Raw genomic sequence first — 26,182 nt, forward strand, 5'->3', positions numbered from 1 at the left:
AGAGCATGAAAAGCCTGTACATACTAATGCTGGTAAAGACTTCCTCCTTAATCTAAAGGGGAAAAAAAAGCAGTGATATTAGGTCCTGGGGGGAAATGCCATCTCAGTGAAGTCTCAATTACAATAATAAGTTCAAATCACCTTCAGAACCTTGTGCACATAGATTATACTATATACCAGACTCAGCATTTATCTTTCCAGTGGGCACAGGTTCTGTTTCCCTGATCTACGGGTGCTTTATGATTGTTAAAGGATCAGAAAACTTGGTGTCCCCTATAACTTCCCAGTACATTGGTTATGGAAAAAGAAAGACTCTGCGTGGATGGTTTCCTAATAATCTTCTGGGCCTCCAGAGAAAGCACCATATGCTCTAGTCTGGAGTTTTGGGCCACAGAACTGTTCACCTTGCCAGGCAGGAAGAACAGTCCTGGTGTGGCAGGGAATCTTTTGTCTGCTGAAGCTGAGCATGCACAGTCAAGCTGCCGGTTGTTTCTGCAGGCCTTTCTCAAATAGCCCGAGTCTTTCAGGGACCACCCTGCCCACAGCACAGCCTGCCACTTTAGACCGGAGCTGATTGGCTGCTTAAGAAAGCGCTTCTACCTTCTGTGTTGCCTTGGTTTGAATCACCAACCTGAGCTGGACTGACCTCACTCTAGCCCATTTCTTTTCCCACATAGGATTCTGTAAACTCAGTGGTGGTAAATACTAGGTAATTGCACGTGCAAGAACCACACGGGGAAGTGTAACTCCCAGCATATGGTGGGTACAGGTGTAGAATGGGCTGCCTTTCCACAGGGAAAGGTTGTTTGGGAGGAGCCTTGGCATCGTAGAGAAAGAGCAAATAGGGGCTTAGAAGGCAGTACTCTTCTTTTTTTTTTTTTTTATTGGAGTGTAAATGTTTTACAATGTTGCGTTAGTTTCTTCTGTATAACAAAGTGAATAAACTCTGTGTATACATGTATCCCCTCCCTCTTAAATCTCCTCCCTCCCACCTGCAGCCCACTCATCTAGGTCATCGCGGCAGCAAGTTGAGCACCCTATCTATACAGCAGCTGTCTGTTTCCCACGCGGTAGCTACCTATTTTACACATGTTGGTGTATATATGTCGATGTATCAATATATATAGCTGTTTTGCACTGGTAGTGTATATAGGTCAATGCTACTCTCCCAATTCGTCCCACCCTCTCCTCCGCCCACTGCGTCCACATATTGGTTCTCTATGTGTGTAGCTTTATTCACCTGGCTGGACTCTTCTTGAGCAAAGCATTTCTACTGCCGACCACTGGCAGATATTAGGGTATTTGGTAGAAATGGAGATCATGTCTGAGACCAAAGAAATAGGAATCTGTGCATTTTGAATTGTGCCCTTCGTCCCTTGTAAGAAAGTGAACAAATGAGTAACCCACTTTCCCAAACATCTCATTCAATGACCTCTTTTTCAAACCAGCTGAAGCCTCTTTTTCAAACTCTTTTTCAACCATGTTTCAAACTAAATATGGGTTCCTCACATATATTTAGGCTCCTCGGGGGAAGTTAAGGGCACGATGTCAGAGTCCTTAAATCATCTCTGTCCTTCAGCCCCAGGAAAGGGGAACAGGGGAGCAGCCAGTAGTCTCTTTAGACTAGAGAAATTTTTTTTTTTTACAACTTACTTGAAGGAACTTCTAAAGCCTTGAGTTCTGGGTGTGGGTGGCCTCTGTGTGGCTGTTCCCCAGGTCCGTCATCCCCACAGAGCCCTCCTTCCTGCCTGTGAAGGGGAATGGCTTCATCCAGACAGGAGAATGGACCGGACTTGTGTTCATTCATCTGGTCTGAAGGCTGCACTCTGAGCTCGTGGGATCCCTCCAACTGGCTGACAGAGCAGCACTCTGTCAGGAGAGCCCACTTTCCTTCTCTCCTCTGTTCCCTTCCTTTCCTCCAGGGCGTGATTTTAGGACCATGTTGGGATAGAGGAAAGGCCCTGGAATAAAATGATATCTGTAGCAAAGAGAAAAATATTGTTTAAAATTCACATTACTCTCTCCAACAACTGAATTATTTATAAAGGAGAAGCCAAAAAATAAAAAGTTTTATGTTTACTTCCATTGATATTAGTCTAGGGAAAAAGTTAACGTTAAGGAAAATGGACCCAAAATGATGTATTATAATAAAACATAAGTTTATGTTAGAAACAGATTTAAGAACATGAGTTAGTCTAGTATGAGATTAGACTCAGTATTTCTCTATCACAGCATATTTTTGTTAAAAGAATGTCTTCTCTTTTTTTTTTCCCTCTTAAGGTCAACCAAGTGTCAGCTACACTTGGAAAGGATTTCACCATGACTCCATCGAAGCTGGTTCAGTTTGACCCAGGTACACTGTGTGTCTAGACTTTGTTTCATGTTTTTGTAAGACAGTCTAGAGATTGTGGAAAAGACAGACTGATGCAACTTCAGCCAACTAGAACTCCTCAGGGAACAGTATCACCTCGCTTCCAGAGAGATCAGTTTGGCCTTGAGGTTTTGTACCTCATATTTTATTTTATTACTAGTGGATATTTTATTTTAAATGAGATGAAAGATCATAACAAATAAAATATATAAAATATTAAAGCAAACATCCAAAAATCCAGAAGAAATGCCATTTTAGAAAATGATTTAAAGGTCTGACACAAAGCTGAAATAATGTAATTGTCTCATATTTTGATGGAAAACTTCAGAATGTTATAGTCACGTAGATTCCAATTCCTAAAGGGCATTTCTAAATTATCTGTCTTGGAATAGCTTGATATGAGCAGCTTTCAGGGAAAATCATTATTTAATTAGATAACACCTATTTTGTTTTAGGCCTTTGGAAAAAAACTTGCTAGGTGCAAAAGTGAATATAAAAGCATGGGGCCCACTCTCGTAGATGTTCTGTGCTGTGCTGTTTTGTCGCTCACTCACTTCCGACTGTTTGCGACCCCATGGACTGTAACCCGCCAAGCTCCTCTGTCCATGGAGATTGTCCAGGCAAGAATACTGGAGTGGGTAGCCATTCCCTTCTTCAGGGGATCTTCCTAACCCAGGGATTAAATCCATGTCTCCTGCATTGCAGGTGGATTCTTTACCATCTGAGCCACCAGGGAAGCCTGAGAATACTGGAGTGGGTAGCAGGGGAACTTCCCTACCCGGGAATCGAACTGGGGACTCCTGCATAGCAGATGGATTCTTTATCAGCTGAACTACTAGGGAACTACCCCACAGATGTTCTATCCTTTGGGAAATACAGACATGAGAACAACTCATTGATAGAGTGCATCGGGACCCCAAGGATTCGCCACTGTGCTGGCTGAGAAAAATCCTGGAAGACATCCTAGAGGAGATAGCAGCAGCAGAAGGGGAGTTAGCCTGAAAGACAGACATACTTTTGGCAGCTGTGCCTGGCAGGGGCACCAAGGCAGAAGCCATGCCCCCTTCCCCCTCTTTCTCTGGCTGCTATAGATGGGGGCTGGTAGCTCCCCCTCACTGTACTGCATGGCTCTCTCTCTTTCCCTCTGTGTGGGAGAGACCTCGATCACCTGCCCAGGGATGAATGGAAAAGCTCTGAGAGGCAGCCAGGGCTTGTATCTTTGTGCTCTCCTGCAGAGGACACGTTCTGTACTCTAAGAACCGGCCACCTGATCAAAACTTTGGCCATTGTCTGCCACTGACCCATGACGTTTTGGCAAAGGCAAAACAAAATTGCCTGAATACCATCACCACTTCAAAACTGATAATTTACTATTATAGAAAAGGATGCCTTTCTGCAGCTCAGGCTTCCCTGGTAGCTCAGTCAGTAAAGAGTCTGCCTGCAGTGCGGAAGAACTGGGTTTGATTCTGGGGTTGGGAAGATTCCCTGGAGAAGGGTATGGCCACCCCCTCCAGTATTCTTGCCTGGAGAATTCCATGGAAGGAGGGGCCTGGTGGGCTACAATCCATGGGGTCACAGAGTTGGACGTGGCTGCAAGTTGTATGATGTTTGGTGACTGTATTTGCTTGCTGGGGCTGTCCTAACAAAGTATCACAAACCTGGCAGCTTTAAAACAGGAATTTGTTTTCTTACAGTTCTGGAGGCTAGAAATTCAAGATCATAATGTGGGCAGGGTTGATTCCTTCTGAGGGCTGAGAGGGAATCTGCTCCATCCTCGTTTCCGTGATTTGATGCTCTGCTGGAATCCTTGGGCTTCCTTGGCTTCTGCTGTATCACCCAATCTCTGCCTTTGTCTGAGTCAGGCATTCTTGTGTGTGTCTGTGTCCAGATTCCAGCTTTTTATAACAACACTAGTCATAATAGATTAGGGGTCCACTCTACTCTACTATGACTTCATGTGAATTGCATCTGTAATGCCCTTATTTTCAAATAAGTTTAGGACTCCACCGTAGGGATTTCTGAGTGACACAACCTATAAAAAAGAGCCTCACATTTGATATGCCACAATCGCTGATGCTGGGAAGGATTGAGGGTAGAAGGAGAAAAAGGTGTCAGAGAATGAGACAGCTGGATGGCATCACTGATACAATGGACATGAACTTGGGCAAACTCCGGGAGAAGGTGTGGGACAGGGAGGCCTGGTGGGCTGCAGTCCATGGGGTCACAAAGGGTCAGACACAACGGGGTGACTGAACAACAGCAACCCCAATATTGCTACTGGCCTCCTTCCTATGATGCTTAAGTTTCTGACTTGCCTCAGCTTGTTCCTCAGCCTGACCGCCCTTGGTGAGAAGAACTATTCCTATTACGTATTGAAGTTTACCTTTGGGTTGCCACAGGCACTGGTTCTGATCAACCTCAAGGTGAAAGGACTTGATGCACTTGCACTGTATGTACTTCAGATTAAGGCAGGTTTGGTCTTTACACTTTTTGAGAGGCAAGAGTCTTTGTTGTCTATTGTCTTTATTACTTGAGGTCTGTTTGTGACAAGATCAGGAGTGAGTTGGGCTTTGGGTGGATTTTGAGCAGTCCCCTTGCAGGTTTCTCTGGGTGAGAGAAATGCCTATTTTTCTGGAAGAGTTTGCATGCTGTTTTGAGTAGATATTAAAGACCTCTGGAGGCTGTAAAGAGTTAAGAGTGTCAGTTCAGTTCAGTTCAGTCGCTCAGTTGTGTCTGACTCTTTGCGACCCCATGAATGGCAGCACGCCAGACCTCCCTGTCCATTACCAACTCCCGGAGTTTACTCAAACTCATACCCATTGAGTCAGTTTTACCATCCAGCCATCTCATCCTCTGTTGTCCCCTTCTCCTCCTGCCCCCAGTCCCTCCCAGCATCAGGGTCTTTTCCAATGAGTCAACTCTTTGCATGAGGTGGCCAAAGTATTGGAGTTTCAGCTTCAGCATCAGTCCTTCCAATGAACACCCAGGACTGATCTCTTTTAGGATGAACTGGTTGGATCTCCTTGCAGTCCAAGGGACTCTCAAGAGTCTTCTCCAACACCACAGTTCAAAAGCATCAATTTTTTGGTGTTCAGCTTTCCTCACAGTCCAACTCTCACATCCATACATGACCACTGGAAAAACCATAGCCTTGACCAGATGGACCTTTGTTGGCAAAGTAATGTCTCTGCTTTTTAATATGCTGTCTAGGTTGGTCATAACTTTCCTTCCAAGGAGTAAGCATATTTTAATTTCATGGCTGCAATCACCATCTGCAGTGATTTTGGAGCCCCAAAAATAAAGTCTGACACTGTTTCCACTGTCTCCCCACCTATTTTCCATGAAGTGATGGGACCAGATGCAAGTTAAGAGTTTATAGATTATTTAAACATTTGAAGAAAATAAGAAAACATAGTTTATAAATGAAAAAGAAACAGCATTTGGTTGGTCATTGTTTTGGAACTCATTAGCCAGAAACTTTCATAAACTGTTATCTTCCTTTGGAAATTGTTACATTTCCCCCTGTCCACTGATCCTGCAAATACTTACTTACTCCCATCTTGTTAATCCTTACCTCTTTTAGATCTGATGTCTTCATCCCCATTCCCACCCCTTTTACCCAAAGTAATCTGCTCGTTTCTTTAAAAGCAGCGGTTTCCATGATTGGGGAAGAACAGAGAGTGAGAAACCAGAGAGAATATTTTAAGGTTTGAGGGCTCTTGGAAGAAGCTGAAGAGAAACTGAGGGACTTTCTGCTCTAGGGATCTGTACTCGCCTGGCAGTTTTGTGCCAAATCGAAAACAAACCCTGACTACTTGGCAACCTGCGATTGTGTCTAATCTTGAGTCAAAGTGCAAATATTCTTAAGAAAATGATTGTTTTCCTTTAAAATAGGTGTTCTTGAAGGCTTTGCTACATTCTTAATTGAGACTTCACCATGCCTAAGAGTCAAAATGTTTTCTAAAGGAACAGCTCTCTCATGTGGCATTTGCAAAAAAAAAACAAAAAACAAACAAAAAAAACATTGAGAAAATGTCTTTCAATAGTGAAATCTGTTTTGCAGGGAAATATCCAGGAATTAACTCACTCTGTAAAGTGGGCTCTGTCTGCATAGCCTGACACTTCTCTTTCCTCTTCAGCACCTTTTGTTTATGGGAACAGGGGGCCAGTTCAAGCCTTCTGAAATTGTTTATAATCACTGTGACTTCACAAATACTTTGCACCTTGAAGGTGGGAGAGGAAGGAAAAAGAAAGACTAAGAAAATTCTTATTTCTAACCCCATTAACCAAAAAAAAGTGGGTCTTATGTGCACACCTGGTAAACATAGAAGCAGAGTTGAAATGCAGGCAAACAAATCAAAAGTACTTCAGTGAAACTTGGAATAGATTTTCTCTAATTATATGGTTCTACTCCATAAGGTTTTGAAAAACTTTAAGGGGTTTTCTTTAAAGGTGGGAGGATGGAGTTACTATAATTAAAAAAAAAAAAAATCCTTAAGAGGGCAAATGGTTGAGACTTGGAAAAAAATTTTTTGTATTGGATTTTTATTTGACCGCTGCTTAACTTTACGGGCTTTGAGAGTCAAAAGAGCTCTCTAATTATTAAAAGCTCTAGTATTCATATGCTTTCTTCATTGTCAAGTCTTTTCTCTTCATGCCATTTTATTACAACAGCTACCTATGTGGACTCCCAACTTCTAGCTTCGTTGCTTGTCTGCTTGGGCCCCTAAATCTTCCCACATAATACTTTTCAGTTTCAGTTTTCTAAGACACCCATTTTCAAGAGCCTTCCTTGTTGCCTGGGGTTTAAAGCCTGAATCTGACCACCTAGGGTCCAGGGCTCTCTGCAGTCTGGCTACAAGATGTCATTGCTGCCTTATACCTGTCTTCCCTGGCAAGACCCTTCTACTCCAGCCAGCTATTCTGCTCAGCCCTCCTGATTAAGGCCTCTGCTTTGCTCTCTGACTTTGCTCATGTTGTTTTCCCATTCCTCCCTCCTGGTCTTTCCAACTCTGGAGCCCACATACATGTAGTATTTACTGTCTGTTCTGTATCTGTTGGCAGATGAGAACAGTGAGAAAAGAATTCAGATTTTTAGATGAAAAGGCTGGAAAAAAAATGTTTAACTATTTATATAAATGAGTTCATGGGAGTGGTAAAGAATCTGCCTGCCAATGCAGGAGATGCTGGTTTGATCCTTGGGTCAGGAAGATCCCCTGGAGGAGGGCATGACAACCCAATTCTGTATTCTTGCCTAGAGAATCCCATGGAAAAAGGAGCCTGGCGGGCTACAGTCCAGGGGTTTGCAAAGAATCAGACACAACTGCAGCAACTTAGCACATAGAAATAAAAGCACTTGAATAGCCGATGAGTAAATGACCCAGAATAAAGTTTCAAAACCTAGTTCTTGAATCTTACACCATAAGTTTATTTTTTCCCCTTAAAATTGAGCCATCTTTCTCCACTAAACAATACTTTCTTTTCCTCCCGCCAACTCTTTTTCTTCTAAATAAACCCTTGGGGCGGATGTCCTGCTATACATGTCATGGAAAATAGTCAGGATTCGACAATCTCTGAAGTTTCTTCCAACATTAACATTTTGTGCTTCCGGGGTTGCTTTGCATCCCATCTGAGTGGTGACAGGATGGCTGGAGATACACTTGTAACATCAAAACTGTTTTGTATTAAGTTCGCAAAGTTACTGTGATCCAAGCTTGATTGTAACTCCGTGAACAGAGGCAGACAGAAAGTGAGAAAAAAGAAAAAATTGGCTCCGTCTATTTCTAGAACACCCCCAGCCTATAAATTCTCCATAGGAGGATATCAAACTCTGGAGTATTACATCATCAGAAAAAGCGGTTGCGGGCTACAAGGATCGCAGGAAATAGGGCAGCCGATGGAAGCAGCTGTCGTTAGAAATCAATCATTTCAAGGGTTCCATGAATAGCGTGGAGTACCATCCAATAATCACTTCTGACTGCATCAACATCTTAAGATTTTCCAAACTATTAAGATTTTAAGATTGCAGTACTTGTTTATTCTTAAAATAAGAAGGGGCAGGTCAGGAAAAAATTAAGTCTTGGGGTCTCAACAGCTCACCATTTTTTGTTCATCCCTTCCCTAATGCAGCTTGCTTTTTTTTTGCTACAGTGTTTGCATTTAAACGGAATCATCATTGTCCAGGAACAAATGTGGTCTTTTAATATTATTTGGGAGAACAGCACGACTTCAGCAAGTTGGTTGCAGTACAATGGCTCACTCAGGCTACTGCAGTCTGGCTGCAGACATGTTAATTAATATATTTCGCTGACACCTAGTTGATTGAAATAGCAATTAAAGAGTAATTAAAATGTTTACTTCTTGTAGGAATGTCAACTAAGATGTGGAATATAGCAATTACCTATGACGGATTAGAGGAAGATGATGAGGTCTTTGAAGTAATTCTGAACTCCCCTGTGAATGCGGTTCTTGGCACAAAGACAAAAACTGCAGTGAAAATTTTGGACTCAAAAGGAGGTATTCTTTTGATCCTCATCTTGAAATCACGAGCAGTCTTGGCACTGTAGCTGCTTGCTTTCAACAGCCAGTGTGCTGGATAACGCTTTCAAATCAAAATGCTTAATTTCTTGTCAAGAAAGCAACCTCAGTCATGATGTAGGCCCTTTATTCTGGTTTCTGCTTCATGTGGCTTTCCTCCTGCTAAGAACGATCGTTGGAGAAAAGCAACAAGTCAGTGCCTCATTGTTTTTTTTCCCTACCCGTTTGTTGTTCTCACCAAGGGGGAAACAATGTTGGTGAGAATCTATCGACAATTATTTCCCCGCCCCGAGTTTGTAGGGCTGTAATTATCTTCCTCTGTGGAAGAGAGCTCTTAATGCCTAAAATCTGAGCCCTCACTGTAGTGTGACCACGAAAATTCTGAGGGAGGAAAATAGATGTGAAAGGTGCAGCTGGCGTGGGGATTCAGGAGCAGCTGGAGAATATTAATGAATAACCTTGGGTTGCAGAGCCAAACAGGTCCTGGATGGTATATGCTAAAGAACAACCTGTGAACTAAATAAAGATCAGCCAAAGTCCTTGGTACACTGACTTTTTTCTGCCAAATAACCTCTACTTATTCATCTTTTTAGCATTTGACAAGTGTCCAGTTACAATGCTTAGTCTTACGCTCCAATTTTTACACCAGTCATGCCCTATGGGCCATATATTTTTCTTCGCTTAATTATCTCCACTTCTCTTTCTCATTCTATAATAAATATAGACACTTACCTCTTTCCTTTACCATACTCATATTTCCACATCTCTTCGCAACACCTTGCCTCACCAAATTCTTTTTATTTCCAGTAGACTTTTCTGGTCACATTAAGTACGTAAACAGATGAAGTACACGTTTGACACATGAAGTATAAGGTATCCAAATGTGCCTTCTGGGTTTAGACTTTTTTCATACTAATTGGCAATATTTCTTTTCAAACGAGAGCCATTAGGATTGACTGAATCTTTGTTCTAACAGTTGAATGCTCATCTGAATAACTGTTATCTGATTTCACTAACATCTTCCAACAATTCCAGTTTCTACCTATGGAGACTGGGGAGAGGGTGAACAAGTAAAAGTGTCTGTGGAATGATACTTGATCAGGGAATAAACCCAATAATATGGAGGCGTTCTGTTGATATGAAATGAAGGCAGTCTATTTTCCAAGTAGATGGGATGATTATAAAATCACCACAATGGTTTTCATCTGTGGTTTGTGAAGTCAGTATCATGACTCATAATCACCTGTAGATGTGCAGAAGGGCATAGCTTTCCTGTGTGGAAACTGATGAAGAGTAAAGGGGTTTCTGGCAAATGGCAGCAAGACAACATCTGGTGGGAAAATCATCCATCTGAATTTAATGACAAGCTGCGTTGATGTGATCACTTATCTGTTTGTGTAAAATGAACTGACCTACCATTTTGTGTGCTACCAGGGCAGTGCCATCCTTCATATGCCTTCAATCCAAACATGCCCCGTGCATGGGAGAAGGGCATTTGGCACCTGCTCTCCCCAGGGGCTTCCTCACCCACCACTTCTGGTTCCTTTCATCTGGAAAGAAGACCCCTTCCAGCTTCTAAGCAGCTAGCAGTCACCAGGGGTGATGCCCTGCAGGACTTTGGTTCTGAAGATCTTTCTCCAGCAAAGCTTAGGACCCAAGGGGATGGCAAAACAGTAAGGATGGGGACCTCCTGGGTTTTGATGTGTGGAGTGCATATGAAAAGGATCAAAGGATCTTAATAAGTAATCTGAAATTACTGAAACAGCTGAGGAGGCTGTTTTGGTTCTCACAGTGAATGGGGGCCATAGAGATTCTCATGGTTCCTTGTCCCATCACGAAGTGGCTTTTACATACAAACATCAACATAGTTCATTAATTGTACTGACTGAAGTGATAGATAACCTGACTCATCCATATGATTTCTGCTTTGGTTCCTTTTGTGGTCAAGACAGATAGGGAATGACTCGTGGTCCTGAAAAAGAATGAGATTATTTGGGTGTGGAAACCATGGCTTTGAACTTACTAGCATAGCATTCTCACTAGGCATACTCATGAGTAAGTGTGTGTTTGTGTGTGTGTGTGTTTCTTGGACCTCTGTGCACTATAGATGTACCAAAAAAAATAAGGATGTCTTTTCTAACTGGGACTAAGAATAGATGAGTCAACACTGATAAGTTGTGGTTAGTCCAGTGACTTTTTAAAAATTCCAATTATTTGGGCCTGGAAATTCTTTTAAAAATATGTTTAGAAATTTTTAGTTACTAAAAAATCTCATTGGAAGGGTTTTGCCCTATACTTAATTATTATTCAAGCCAATTTTGTTCCTATTTATTTCCTGTCTTGATTTCAGGTGCCTCCATCCTCTGTTTATAGAAATAGAACAGACAGCATCTATAACGTAAGCATATGTGTGTAAGCAATGTGTGTTCTCAGTCACTCAGTCATGTCCAATTCTTTGCAACCTCCAGGCCTGCCAGTCTGAGAGAATTGCTAAATTTTTTTGTATTTATGGATGCAAAATATCTAGCTAAACTACCTTTCGTAACTTTTATATTTATATATTTTCCTTAAAATCCTGTTTGAATTTTGTTTAGAGGCTTCGGTGGTCAGGAAAAAATCCTTTTATCTCTTTATTTTGATCCAGTTTTTGGATTGCCTGTTTTCACAACAAATGTTTTTGCTGTCTTGTTTTGTTTTGTCTTCATTGTTGTTTGCTGATTTCCTCAAGTATCATGGGATGATTTCCCTGAAACTGGAGGATGACAGCTCCCCAACTCACAGACGGAAGGCCAGCGTATCCATTATTAGTGAGCCCCAAAAGGCAACCAAAGTGACAGAACCGCCTCGAGCCGATAAGGAGGAATCCACAACCGGCTCACACTTCCCCAGACAGGTATGAAAATCTCTTCACTTCCTACTCACCTTACAACAAGCTGTTTCCTGAGCCGAAAACAGCCTTCAAGTTTGGGAATAGTTTACTCAATTCAAACACTATTCAGCAAATGATGACCTAAAAGAGGTAACAGTGTGATCAATTTACAGGGTGTCAAATCTAAATTACCTTTCCTTCCCATAGGACCCATTGCCTTCATTCCCAAAGAACTGCACACTGGAATTAAAGGGACTCTTCCACTTTGAAGAAAGCCTCCAAAAACTGTACAAGTGCGATGGAATTGCCTGGAGATCCTGGAGCCCCCACACCAAGGTGGGACAGGCCAAGCAGTCAAGTCCCATCATAACCCGAGAGAGGGAGAGGAGGTGCCCTGTCCACTACTGTTTCCTCTGCCTGCCCTGTTATGCTTTGAAGGTGAAGAGGAAAAGATGGCCAGTTGATGTTTTAAAAATCACAAAACACAGTAGTTAAGCACTACAATTTAAAAAGAGGCTTACTTATTTTATTCAATTATTTAATGTTAAAGGTGTAAAATTAAAACATGGCTGACTTTACCAGTGTGTCCCATAAGAAGCCATTGCAGTTCTCAAAGTGGAGAATTGGGATCGGGGCTGACCTCTTGCTAGTGACAAAATTATTTTCATTAGAGGACTCACAGGATTCTCTATGTTGAGAACAGACTCTAGATTGTAAAGACCATTGTGATGTGAGCATGGACAACTATTTTTCAGGCAGTGGAAGATAAATCCTGTCCAGCTGGGTGGCACCGTCATTCAGGCTATTGCCACTCCTTGATCACAGAGCAGAAAGGCACGTGGACTACAGCTGCCCAAGCTTGCAGGGAACAGTAAGAAACCCCATTTCTCATTTGGTTGATGTTTCTTTGTTAATGTTTCTGTTTTCTCATGGAACTCTAGTGTTTCTTCATTCATTCAAGTGTTGAGTGTCTAACATCTACCTGGCTTTGTTTTAGGAGCTTGGAGGGAGTTCTGTAGTTCAGAACAGATTTGGGCTGACCTTACTGATATATCATAGCTCTTTTATGATAAACTCTGCCAATGTCACAGTTTTCTTTTTTAGCCTCTCCAACTTTTGAAGAAAGTCAGAAGATTCTCGGAGTCAGCAGCATGGCAGAGTCTATCATTTATTGATTAAATAGGAATCCCAGCCCACTGATTTGGAAATATATAGCAATGGAAGATCTCATAGCACCAGGCCTAGAACAATATAAGAGGCATTGATGGTTATGAAACCAGACAGGTTGGACAAAGTGTAATTAGATAACAGAACACTCAATGAAAGATGACTTGTGGTCAAATATTGACAAAATTTATCCATTTACTCTACAACATAGTCAGTCTCTGTGATTTTAGCCATTCTAGTGGGTGTAGGTGATGTTTTATTATGATTTTAATAGATGCTAATGCTACTCCAAAATTGCTGATTTATCCCTCACCCTTTGCTGCTTTGATAACCATGAGTTTTCTGTGTCTGTGACTCTATTTCTGTTTTATAAATAAGTTCATTTGTTTTATTTTTTAGATTCATCAGCTGATGTACATTTAGGTTGCTTCCATGTCTTTGTCTTTGTAAATAGTGCTGCTATGAACATTGGGGCGTATGAAAATCTTTTCAAATTAGAATTTTCTTCTTTTCCAGATATGCCTAGGAGTAGGATTGCTGGGTCACATGGTAACTATAATTTAAAATTTTTAACAAACCTCTGTACTGTTCTCCCTAGTGGCTGCACCAATTTACATTCCCACTAACAGTATAAGGGGGTTCCTTTTTCTCCCCACCCTCTCCAGCATTTATTAAATATAAGCTTTTTGATGTTGGTCATTCTAACCCATGTGAGGTGATACCTCATTGAGTAACATTCACATAGCAACACTGAGTACCTTTCCATGTGCTTGTTGGCTATTTGTGTGTCTTCTTTGGAGAATTGTCTATTTAGGTCTTCTGCTCATTTTTGATTGGGTTGCTTGTTTTTTATATTGAGCAATATAAGCTGTTTATGTATTTTGGAAATTAATCCACTGTCAGTAGCATTGTTTGCAAATATTTTCTCCCATTCTGTAGGTTGTCTTTTCATTTTGTTTATGGTTTCCTTTGCCGTGCAAAGGCTTTTAAATTTAACTAGGTCCCATTTGTTTATTTTTGCTTTTGTTTCCGTTACTCTAGGATACAGATTAAAAAAATATATATTGCTGAGATTTATTTCAAAGAGTATTCTGCTTATGTTTTCCTCCAGGAGTTTAATAGTATCTCTTCTTAAATTTAGATCTTTAATCCATTTTGAGTTTATTTTTGTATATGATATTAGAGAATGTTCTATTTTCATTCTTTTACATGTAGCTTTCTGTTTTCCCAGCACCACTTATTGAAGAGACTATCTTTTCTCCATTGTATATTCTTGTCTCATTTGTCATAGATTAATTGACCAGAAGTGTGTGGGTTTATTTCTGGGTATTTCCTGTTGCATCTGTCTATGTATCTGTCTTTGTGCCAGTACCATACTCTTTTGATTTCTGTAGCTTTAAATTATAGTCTGAAGTTAGGGTGTACCATTCCTCAAACTTCATTCTTCTTTGTTTTCGCTATTTGGAGTCTTTTGTGTCTCCATACATATTTAAATTTTTTTGGTTCCAGTTCTATGAAAGATGCCACTGGTAATTTGATAGAGGTTGCTCTGAATCTGTAGATTGCCTTGGGTAGTATGGTCATTTTAACAATATTGATTCTTCCAACCTAAGAACACAGTATATGTTTCTACCTGTTTGTCATCTTCAGTTTCTTTCATCAACACCTTATAGTTTTCTAAGTACCGGTCTTTTGCTTCATTAAGTATCCCTAGGTATTTTATTCTTTCTGATGCAATAGTAAATGAGATTATTGCCTCAAATTCTCTTTCTGATATTTTGTTGTTAGTGTACAGAACTATAACAGATTTGGGCAATTAAGTGGATCAATAAAATAAAAAATATATTAGGATACTAATGCAGGGTTAGCAAAATGATGACATCAATAAGATTACCTTAAATTGCCATGGTTTCATAACAAATGTTTTTTGACACCAAAATCTGGAAGATCATAATCTCAGAATAATGATATTAAGAAATACATACATAAAATCTAGTATAAGAGTGATGGAAATTTTCTGTTTCCCCTATTAATTTAAAGGGATTGGTGACCATATACAGCAAATCAAACATTATGTAATAAGCAGTTTCAGAATTAATTTTTTCATATCTTTGTGAAATTAATCTTGTAAACTGGTTTCAGGGAATTGCTTTAAACTATTGTACTGAGACATTTTTTTAGATGTAAAACTGAAAAAATTTTCAGAACAAGAGAAAGTTTTTAGGGGGCAACTGGAGATTTTCCATCATATTTTAGAAAGTGACTCATTATGTATCTATCAGTAATATAAAGTATTTTGAAGTGTATGTTATGTATGTACCATATTACTCCAGAAATTAAGGTGTCTATCAAATACCATTTCTGATGGTATTCCAAGGTGTATAAGAGGTAAAGAAAAAATATTTGCTATAAGATTTTTTAAATATCACAAAAATACTTCAAATTTTCTAATTTTAAGTGAAGAATGGGTATAAATATTTGACCTGCTGACTTTTGTATGAATCTTCAATATGCATTTTATTTCAAAAGGACACAAAGAGTGATTATCCCAAGAACATTTAAAAATAGTTAGAGGCATTTCAGAAAATATCTAGCAGCAGATTAAAAACAAACTAAAAGATTTGGATCAGTCACTTTAAAAGGAACATTTTTGAATGGTAAGGCCACCTCCTCAGTATAATTTTCCTCTGAGCCCCAAGACCTCCTCTGTCATTCAACATGTTTTCATTCATTCTATGGGCCTCTGCTTTCCCTCACCCATTACTTTTCAGGTTCATCTAGACCTCTTCTTCTCTAACCTCTTTGCCTTGAACAATGAATATTCCCCTGGGAATTATCAATTCTTTCTATGATGTAAAATTAATAGTTGCAACATTTTATAACTTGGCTATTTACTTTCTCATGAATACATTTTAGGAGATGGTTTTAGAGTCTATAATTAGAATTAATACACATCTAGTGTGTTTTTTAGATCTCAGGGACCATTTTTCAATTCTGATTTATATTTCCTCAGGCTCCCTTGCTACCTGATGGTCTTTTACAGATGGTCATTTACAGCATGTATATTTTAAGAAACACAGCAAATTTTACTTTATCTGTTGCCCCTAATCAGATTGCTAACTCAACTCAATCTTTATCTCCTTTCTCCTTTCCTCCCCATTGGTGTTTTATTATTTTTCTAGCCCAGAGGAACCAGACTCCGAGATTAAGTATTTCTTGAATTTACATATCATAATCTCATCTGCTCATTTCCTTAGGCAGTCACTGTACATTTGGTAATTCTATTATTATAAATCATTATCTCTGAAACCATTTTGGTTTCCCACAGGAGTGTCTGGAACCCCTGCTGACCTATCCTTAAAGAGTTAGTCTAAAATATATCTATATTTAATCAAAAAGTTCTAACGAAGTAGATGTTTATTTCTATAACTGGAAAAATTCAGATTTATGTTTTTAATTCTACACTTTGAATGCCTTCAAATTTCAGAAATGTCAAAAGATTTTTATTTGTATGTTTCTCTATATTTTATTTTTATATCTCTATAGTATATATGTATCTATATGGTTAATATTCTCTCTTTTATTTGTATATGGGAATAAAAGGAAATGATTGGCATTTTTATAAAATGAAAATTCCTAAATATTTATTTTTGTAAATAACAGTGGCCGAACATTTTACCTATTCTAAACACAGCTATTTTCTCCTCTTGCTCTTGCTCTTCTCAGAGCATCAATAAAGAAGTCAAACTTGTACTTGAGCAGCTAAAATGGATTTTGCAAAGTCTTATTTTAAAGATAGTTTCAAGGATCTTAAAGCAGAAGGAGGTGTTAAATATCCTTGAATAAAATCTATTCCTTCCTGATAAAGACTCTGAGGCTGAAGTTACATCCATAAGGAAATTGGGGACCGAGCAGGAAGTGGAACCCAGGTCTCCCACCCTCTAATATGTCACATTAATTGAAGCAGCCCCTCAAACCCTCCCTTGGGCTATTTTTAATACACATTTCATATTCTGTGTTTTAAACACAGAATTGCCATATTGGATCTGAGGGAGAGGGAAGAGAATTGGCTATCAAGTCTGTTGCAACTGTCAGACAGAAGCTGACAGTAAATAGAAATGTCAGAACCAAGTCACACGACCTGAATCTGGCACCGTGAGGACATTCAGAGAAGTAGAAAAGTGCCTACATATCTCAGGAGGCCTAGGAGTCATCACTGCATTATATCACACTAAAGTACTGTATTAGTAGGAAAAATATCATTAAGAGATAGATTAGATTATGTTTACCATACATGATCTGGAAAAGCAGAGAAATGAATCTAAAGCTTGGATAGTTGTAGGTAAAATGAAAAAAAAAAATTCAGTTCAGCAACATAAACTTGTGGCAAGTATGTATTACTAATTATGTTTCTTGATTTTTAAAACATCAATAGATATTAACTAGGCAAGAAGATCGTGGTGATTTTTTACCCTTTTTTGCTGTTGAAACTTTATCAGAAAAAGAAGAAAAGAAAAAAGAATTATCTATTGGCTTTTTACTTAGAGCATTTTAAAGAGTTTTAAATGAACACTATTGGGGAACTGGGATCAAACATTACTTATAGGAATAACTTAGCTAGCTGCAAAAATAATTCATAAAGAATTCCCTGTTAGTGTCTGTCACAAAAAAGACAAGATGTAACAAATGCTGGCAAGGATGTGGAGAGAAGGAAACCCTTATGCACTGTTGGTAGAATTGTAAAATGGTACAGCCACCATGGAAGAGTACTGAGGCCCCTCAAAAGTTAAAAATAGAAATATGGATATGATCTGGCAATTCTACTTCTGGGAATATGTCTAAAGTAAATGAAAGTACTAGGTTGAAAAGGTGAAAAGGTATCTGCACCCCCATGTTTATAACAGCATTTATTTTTTTTACAAAGTGAAGACATGGAAACAATGTAAGTGTCCATCAACAGATGAATCAAATTTGTGGTTATAAGAAGTGAGGAATTTGGGGTGGGAGAGTTGGATGAAGGTAATCAAAAGATACAAACTGCCAGTTACAAGATAAAGAATGTGGCTGTGATGTGTAACATGATTATTGTGTGGTAGTTGTGAAAGGTGTTAAGAGTAAATTCTAAGAATTCTCATCATAAGGAAAAAACGTTTTTTCTTTTTTTTGGTGACTATATGTAATAGGTACTAACTAAACTTACTGTGGTAATCAAATTTCACAGTTTATGTAAGTCAAGGCACTACGCTGTAAACTTTAAACATATAAAAAATACAATTATATTTTGGAGAAGATGTTTATATGTATTCGTAAGAACAGGTGCTTTAATTTCGTCATAACATACAAAGGTTTGATGGTGAGGCTGAGCTCCTTTCCCTGAGTAGAATGAAAAAGAGTCACATATATTTGGGCATTTGACTAAACACATCAAGCTCAAAATGTTGGCTTCCAGTAATTTTATCTGGTAGTTTGGGTTACCTTACTAATCAAATTAACCAGGTAATTGCCAAATTTATGCAATTTAGAGATAAACTTCCCATGAGAGAGGTCATTTTTTGACACTAAGTAATTAATCTATATAAGGAAACAGCTGCTGATTTTCTGAAAAGAATTTGTGCTTTAAAGCCCAGATATTATAATACAGTATCACTTCTTTGCTGTTACCTACCCCACCCTGTGACCTAGCACGGATGCAAGCGCCCCCTCCCCCACAGATACTCATTAATATAAAAAAATGGAGTATTAAAATCTTGGAAAGTTCTTTCTACATATATGCCAGTTTTCTAGTTTGAACTAGCTTTGATTTCCGTTTTGCATCTCACATCAGCAGAAATGCTGAACTCCCCGTCACTGACGCTCTGATTTTTCTGTTTGCACGTAGTCACCAGGGCAGCCTTGTAACTGTCATCTCCAGGCAGCACATGCGATGGCTTTGGGACATCAGCGGAAGAAAGCCCTTTTGGATAGGCAAGTATCGGTGTTACCCTGAGGAGGAGGGCAAGACCATAAAGAGAATGTCTCCCTTCCATGGGTCAAATACATGTGGTCTACAATAATAAGCAGTGGTTAGATGGTTGGACAGTCTATCTTTTAAAACTCATTTTAATTACATAATACTTTCATTTATAGGCATCTATCTCAAAGAAGTAATGTGGTTCAATTTAAAAGCAAGATAACTTTTTAAATGTTATTTCTAAAGGCAAAGAATTTAAGATGTAAATAGGGAATGGTTTAATAAATTATAATATAGCCATATGAAAGAATATTAAAGATATGACTGCCTTATGTTTATCGATTCATTCAATAATGGATGCATATTATATATAAAATATGTAATGTACTGCATTGGTGGCAAGGTGCTAAGTGAAAAACAGTCTACAGCCATATGAAGCATGAAATAATTTAGAATAAAAAAGCATATATACAAGTGATGTATACACATGTAATATATACCTATATGTATTGACATAAAAAGAAATGAGCCAAAGAGAAATACTTTTTATCTCTAGTTAAAATTATAGCTAATCCTAATTGTGTCCTTTTTTTCTAAAGTTTTAATATTTTCTACAATTTTAACAGTAATCACAAATCTTTTCAAGCCACTTTAGAATTAGAGTTCTCAGGATATACTAAAGTAAATATTCTCACCATCTCTTCAAGATACTGTATTTAAGGAAATAATAATAAACCCACTCAGCTTCTTAAAAATCTCTGAGAAAAAAAAAAATCTCTGAGATACTCAGTGAGTGTGTAATTCTGAAGCCATCTGAGAGTATTAAGTGAAGCCTGGAAGATAAATTTTCCCTGTGTCCACAATGACTAATGTCAAGTTTCTAATTCCACAAAGTTTTGGGACGTAGCATCACCTGATCAATAATTCACAGAAACAATCCAGGAGACAAGTCATTCCCAACCAAGAGGACTTCATTTTATTCTCCCCCAAAATATCCAATGAGAACCAATGGGGAGAAGGTTACATGCTGCATAACAAAGACCATTTTCACAGTCACATTTGGTTTGTGAGCTGCCAGGTAATCCTATTGCACAAGATTCTTTTTTTTATTCTTTTATTTTTATCTCTATTCTAAAAGAGAGTGAGGAGGGGAAATTCTTTAAAGTTTTTTTTTTTTTTTTTAGTATTTTTAAATTGGAGTGTAATTGTTTTACAATTTTGTGTAAGTTTCTGTTGTACAACAACATGAATCAGTTGTATGTATACATCCCCTCCCTCTTGAGGCGCCCCCCCCCGCCCCATTTCACCCATCTAGATCATCACAAGAGCATTGGTCTGAACTCCCAGTATTACAGAAGCTCCCTACTAGCTAGCTATTTTTTTTTTTTAATTTTTTTATTAGTTGGAGGCTAATTACTTCACAACACTTCAGTGGGTTTTGTCATACATTGATATGAATCAGCCATAGATTTACACTTATTCCCCATCCCGATCCCCCCTCCCACCTCCCTCTCCTCTCGATTCCTCTGGGTCTTCCCAGTGTACCAGGCCCGAGCACTTGTCTCATGCATCCCACCTGGGCTGGTGATCTGTTTCACCATAGATAGTATACATGCTGTTCTTTTGAAACATCCCACCCTCACCTTCTCCCACAGAGTTCAAAAGTCTGTTCTGTATTTCTGTGTCTCTTTTTCTGTTTTGCATATAGGGTTATCGTTACCATCTTTCTAAATTCCATATATATGTGTTAGTATGCTGTAATGTTCTTTATCTTTCTGGCTTACTTCACTCTGTATAAGGGGCTCCAGTTTCATCCATCTCATTAGGACTGGTTCAAATGAATTCTTTTTGACAGCTGAGTAATATTCCATGGTGTATATGTACCACAGCTTCCTTATCCATTCATCTGCTGATGGGCATCTAGGTTGCTTCCATGTCTTGGCTATTATAAACAGTGCTGCAATGAACATTGGGGTGCACGTGTCTCTTTCAGATCTGGTTTCCTCCGTGTGTATGCCCAGAAGTGGTATTGCTGGGTCATATGGCAGTTCTATTTCCAGTTTTTTAAGGAATCTCCACACTGTTTTCCATAGTGGCTGTACTAGTTTGCATTCCCACCAACAGTGTAAGAGGGTTCCCTTTTCTCCACACCCTCTCCAGCATTTATTGCTTGTAGACTTTTGGATAGCAGCCATCCTGACTGGTGTGTAATGGTACCTCATTGTGGTTTTGATTTGCATTTCTCTAATAATGAGTGATGTTGAGCACCTTTTCATGTGTTTGTTAGCCATCTGTATGTCTTCTTTGGAGAAATGTCTGTTTAGTTCTCTGGCCCATTTTTTGATTGGGTCATTTATTTTTCTGGAATTGAGCTGCAGGAGTTGCTTGTAAACTCCTAGAGGAGAACATAGGCAAAACACTCTCCGACATAAATCACAGCAAGATCCTCTATGACCCACCTCCCAGAATATTGGAAATAAAAGCAAAACTAAACAAATGGGATCTAATGAAACTTAAAAGCTTTTGCACTACAAAGGAAACTATAAGTAAGGTGAAAAGACAGCCGTCAGATTGGGAGAAAATAATAGCAAATGAAGAAACAGACAAAGGATTAATCTCAAAAATATACTAGCTAGCTATTTTATACATGGTAGTATATATATGGGGGCTTCCCTAATAGCTCAGTGGTAAAGAATTTACCTGTAATGCAGGAGACCTAGGTTCGATCCCTGGGTTGGGACGATCCCCTGGAAGAGGGCATGGCAACCCACTCCAGTACTCTTGCCTGGAGAATTCCATAGCCAGAGGAGACTGGCAGGCTACAGTCCCATAGGGTCTCAAAGAGTTGGACACGACTGAGCAATTAAGCACAGCACAGAACACAACACAGTATATATACATCGAATGCTACTCTCTCAACCCATCCCAGGAATGCTTCCTTAAGAAAAATTTTAAGAGCTTTGTAACACTGAGGTGTAACTAAAAAAAAAAAAAAAAAAATTGCCAGTGGGAGTAGAGAAGCAAATTGAGAAAAGCTGCTTTTTATTAAAACTGTAGCAGATTAAAAAAATCTTAAGCTCCAGACTAAAAATAATACTTAATAAGCTACTTTCAAATATGATACCCAAGAATCACAAGGAAGATAAATAGACAGGAATGTATCTGTTTCCCTGTGATGGGTACTCTGCCTGTAGGAAGTATGAGTAATAAGTGCCATTTATTAACACTTCTATGTCATGAGCTTTATGTGCCTTATCTTATTTAATCTTCAACATAGAGCTAGTTCTTCTTAGATACACATTTCTGAGATGAGAAAACTAACACTCGGAGAACCCAGAGAGGTTAAATAACCTGCCCAGGTATGTTCACCTAGCAAGCGGTGAAGCTAGGATTTGGATTCCTACCTGGCCTTACACCAAAGCCTCATAGTCTCAGGGTATCTTACAGGATTCCCAGATCCTAGTGCATGCTTTAGAATGTAGGCTCACAATTGCATGTGATTACTGAGCTTAGAACAGTGGGTTGATATGACATCAAGTTGTAAATGTAGTAACGATCATTTGGCGCCCTTCTTTGATTCATGTTAGGTTTGAATGACCAAGTGCGTGCTGGCCACTGGGAGTGGATTGGCGGCGAACCTGTGACCTTCACCAACTGGAGGAGAGGGCCCCCGCAACGTTCAAAGCGTGGCAAAGACTGTGTTTTGGTTCAAAGGCCAGGAAAATGGCACACAAAGGACTGTAGAAAGGGAAAATCTCACAATTATGTGTGCTCTAGGAAACTCTAACTGGCCCTACAAGTGTCCACTTGGGATGTTTTTATCTATTTATTTCCAGGATTTGTGCATATTACTCAAAAGAAAGCAAAGGGTCGTGACTGATGTGGTACATTTCTTCTATCAAAGTGTTTGAAGGATTCTATCTAGGAAAGAAAAACAATAGTTCCAGGAAGATCGATAAATGAATGTTTCTTAGAGGAAAAGATAAATTTTTTGCAACTCAGTACATTTTGAAATAAATCCTCAAGGTATTACGTGGTACAAAATTTGATTATTCTGGAGACTTTGTATTTCAGTCAACAGTAATTTCATGGTCCTCAGATTTTTCCCCCCAATACTTTAAATGAGTACATTCTGAAATCTATATTGCAGGTGCTTCCACCACTTCCATCTGAATGAGGCTTACCCTGCCAGTTCATTAAATCAAGGTTGAACTGCAAAGGGTTGCTTTGTCCCTTTGGAGTCCTTTCAAATGTGAAAGCTGAGAGGCTGTGGATAAAAAGGAGAATTCTCTGTGGTGAAAAAGGAAGGCTTTATGTGGAAGAATCTGGCAGATGGAAGGTCATCTGCAAAGCTGTAGTTCAGGTAAGAATTCAGGGGTTACCTGTCCTTCAGAAGTCTACCCGTCACTTCCCGCAACAGAGTTCCTTTTCCAGTAAGACGGTTGTGCCATTCTAAAGCAAATAATTGGGTTTCCCCGGCTTTACAGAGTCAGGAGACATTTGAAGCAACAATGAGCTTCTCTGTTCATTCGTGCTTGTAGCACTGAGTAGTGTTTCTCAAGGACACTTGGAATAAAAAGTATATATGGATGATGGTTAACACATGGAAGAAAAATATGGCTTCTTCAAAAGTGTCCCAATGAACTATGCAAATGAACAAAGAAAAGGAGTACTGAAAACAGAGTCCTTGAAAGCCTATATTCTCAGAAAGGATTTTGATATAATTGTGAGCCCTTAAATATTTAATATGTGTAGAATTGCCATGTTAACCTGATCCTCTAATGAAAAGGTACCTTATTAATTTATAATGGCAGCTGAGTGAAACATTTTTGTAGCAGTAAAGCATGTTGCAGCCTTACAAGAACTCCCTTCTGAAATCAAAGCTTAATTACAGGAAATTAGAAATTTATTTCTGAAACATTTACTCACAATTTTCCTTTTCATAATCCCTGAAAAATATGGTTGTGCCCCATGTAGCTTGCTATTATGAGTACCAGAGTCACTTCAGAATCAAAACAGTTACCAAAGATCAAAGTTTTGGTGCAGGTTTTATTATAATAATACCTTGCGAGAAACTAAAAGTGACTGAAGAAATTCAGTCTCATTTTTTGGATGTAAGAAACAACAAGCTTGTTTTATTCGCACTTGTTTATCAAGATTTTGGTTAATAGAAATATATACAAAGACAGATTGGAATGAGATTTAGACATTCTACCTCTTATTAAATTCCAACATCAGTGTGGAGTCAGGAGGCTCCTTACCTTAGATATCACAAGTAGAATCTGAATTGCTCTGATATAGAGGTCTTCCATATGACACAAGCAGCTTCTGGTGTTGAATCAGAAGGGGTAAACCCATTCTCTGTATCAGTTGATGTCCCTTCTGATCCATGGGCCTCTGCAATGTTGAAAGATGGGATGCTGAATAAAGAAATGAGGAGTTGTTTACTTGAAGGATTGTATCCTAGGATGGAAAGTAAATGGTCAAGGAATGAGGAATTCCTAGATCTACATTGACTGGAAATCCAGAACCATGGCAATTGCGTAAACCTAGTCAGTGTGGTAGGTTTTATTATACATTTCTGCCATGTCAGTGATATTAAAATGTAATGCAAATGTTAGCACAAGGAGAGAATGCTTTGCTTTTTATAGCAACTGAAAGAAATCTAGAAGAATGTTTAAAATATTCCTGGTCATGAAAACATTAATCAAGTGGTAAAATCCAACTAATTGGAAGAAGGTACAAATAAAAATTCAAGCAAGTGTGGATGCTAAGCAATATGTGGGTGCATGACCTTCATCTCCTTCTCATGACTGGTCTTTGACTGATGGGGGAGTAGTAGTAAATGATCATCATGTTTCTTTCCACCTTGATTGGTTATTGTCATCCTTTAGGTTATGGCGGGAGTGGGAAGGAAGGAAATGGAGTAATGGTATTGATAGATGGGAAAGGGAGATTATAGATAAGGGGAGAGTGGAGAGAAGGATTGAATAGGAAGAGATGGGAGTTGATTGGTAGCTAAGAAAGAGAGCATCAGAAAGAAGGACTTGAATGCCACCCAGCTCTTCTCTCCAGACTTGAATACTGACTCAGGAAAAGTCCCATATAATCCAAGGGCATTAACCCAGCTCAATAATGTGTAGCTTTCAGAATCTTGTGACTGTTGGTGTTTAACAAGACATACATATGTGTAGTATATATCTGCTAAATATAAACTCAAAAAACACATGACAATTATTCCATCTTCTTCCAAGGGGTGGTAAAAATGAACTAGGTGATGTTTATTTACCTTTTTTTTTGGTTTATTTTTAAGACAGCCAAAAAGAATATGCACATATTTAATACTATGGTTCTGTATAATCTAAACCATATACTAGTACTGATTAATTTCTGTGACAAAGCAGCATATTAATTGTACTGTACCTAGTGTTGTACAAAAATTAATAAAATAAGCTATTTCTAGTTCTGAATTACTATTCCTTTAGTGTTTAACATTTTGTATTTATTTTACCCTTTTAAGAAGAAATGGAGAGAAAAATTGAACATGTATTTTTCATCCTTACTATTTAGATCAGCCTTTCATTTTACAGCTTCCATCCATTTATCTATCTATCCAGTCATCCATCCACCATCCATTCAACAAATATTGACTGTGAAGTGCCTGATACTGTTGTAGATACTGAATATATGTGGTGGATGAGATAGGAAGTTAAAGTATAAAAGCATGGTACGTATATGTAAATTTCTAATAGTTGTTTCTAAGCATGGAGCTGTTTTTTTTTTTGTAATATATATATCAGGGAGAAAGTCACAGTAGAAGTGATTGATTACATTATCCCTTTTCAGAATCGAAGGGAAAGCCACGCTGATACAAAGAGCTCAGACTGTCTTTTGTTTTATTTCTCAACTGATTAAGAAATTGGTGTGAACTTCCTGAATTTATAATCAGGTCAAGGTGTTATTGATAACAGCTGTTTCAAATTTCCTGTCTCCAGATCAGGTTAGGAATGAAAGACTTCAAATCTGGCTAATTAATTTTGCAACAATTATTTTTTCCAAAGAGACAAGCAGTGTGTGTCTCTGTGTCTTTGAGATCCCTGGAGTAACAGGAATAAGGAAGAGAGATCTTTGATGTCATCTCCTCTAACATCATACGGCAGAAAGGACCGAAGTCCTCAGAAGTTAAAGTGAGAAGAAATCAGCGCCAGAGAGCTACAGTCTTCCAAACTGTAGGCTGGGTCTCTTCTAATTATTCCATATGTTTATTACCACTCTGAGCAAATGGTTT

The 26,182-nt window shown here is 38.7% G+C and overlaps 1 protein-coding gene across 4 annotated transcripts in view; it reads left to right on the plus strand.

The window, feature by feature from the left end:
* Positions 1 to 25,356, plus strand: part of FREM1 (FRAS1 related extracellular matrix 1) — a 171,123-nt gene extending 145,767 nt beyond the window's left edge. For all 4 annotated transcript variants that reach the window (XM_043891226.1, XM_043891227.1, XM_043891228.1 and 1 more), the window contains 9 exons: positions 2,281 to 2,353; positions 8,738 to 8,887; positions 10,343 to 10,581; positions 11,259 to 11,306; positions 11,637 to 11,801; positions 11,985 to 12,113; positions 12,533 to 12,648; positions 18,823 to 18,908; positions 22,482 to 25,356. In XM_043891226.1, coding sequence (XP_043747161.1) covers positions 2,281 to 2,353; positions 8,738 to 8,887; positions 10,343 to 10,581; positions 11,259 to 11,306; positions 11,637 to 11,801; positions 11,985 to 12,113; positions 12,533 to 12,648; positions 18,823 to 18,908; positions 22,482 to 22,681 — 1,206 coding nt within the window. In that variant the 3' untranslated portion in view covers positions 22,682 to 25,356. The remainder of the gene's footprint in view (positions 1 to 2,280; positions 2,354 to 8,737; positions 8,888 to 10,342; positions 10,582 to 11,258; positions 11,307 to 11,636; positions 11,802 to 11,984; positions 12,114 to 12,532; positions 12,649 to 18,822; positions 18,909 to 22,481) is intronic.
* The last annotated feature ends 826 nt before the right edge of the window (positions 25,357 to 26,182 follow it).

This window comes from Cervus elaphus, chromosome 29 (assembly GCF_910594005.1).
Source record: "Cervus elaphus chromosome 29, mCerEla1.1, whole genome shotgun sequence".
In the NCBI taxonomy this organism is placed as follows: domain Eukaryota; kingdom Metazoa; phylum Chordata; class Mammalia; order Artiodactyla; family Cervidae; genus Cervus; species Cervus elaphus.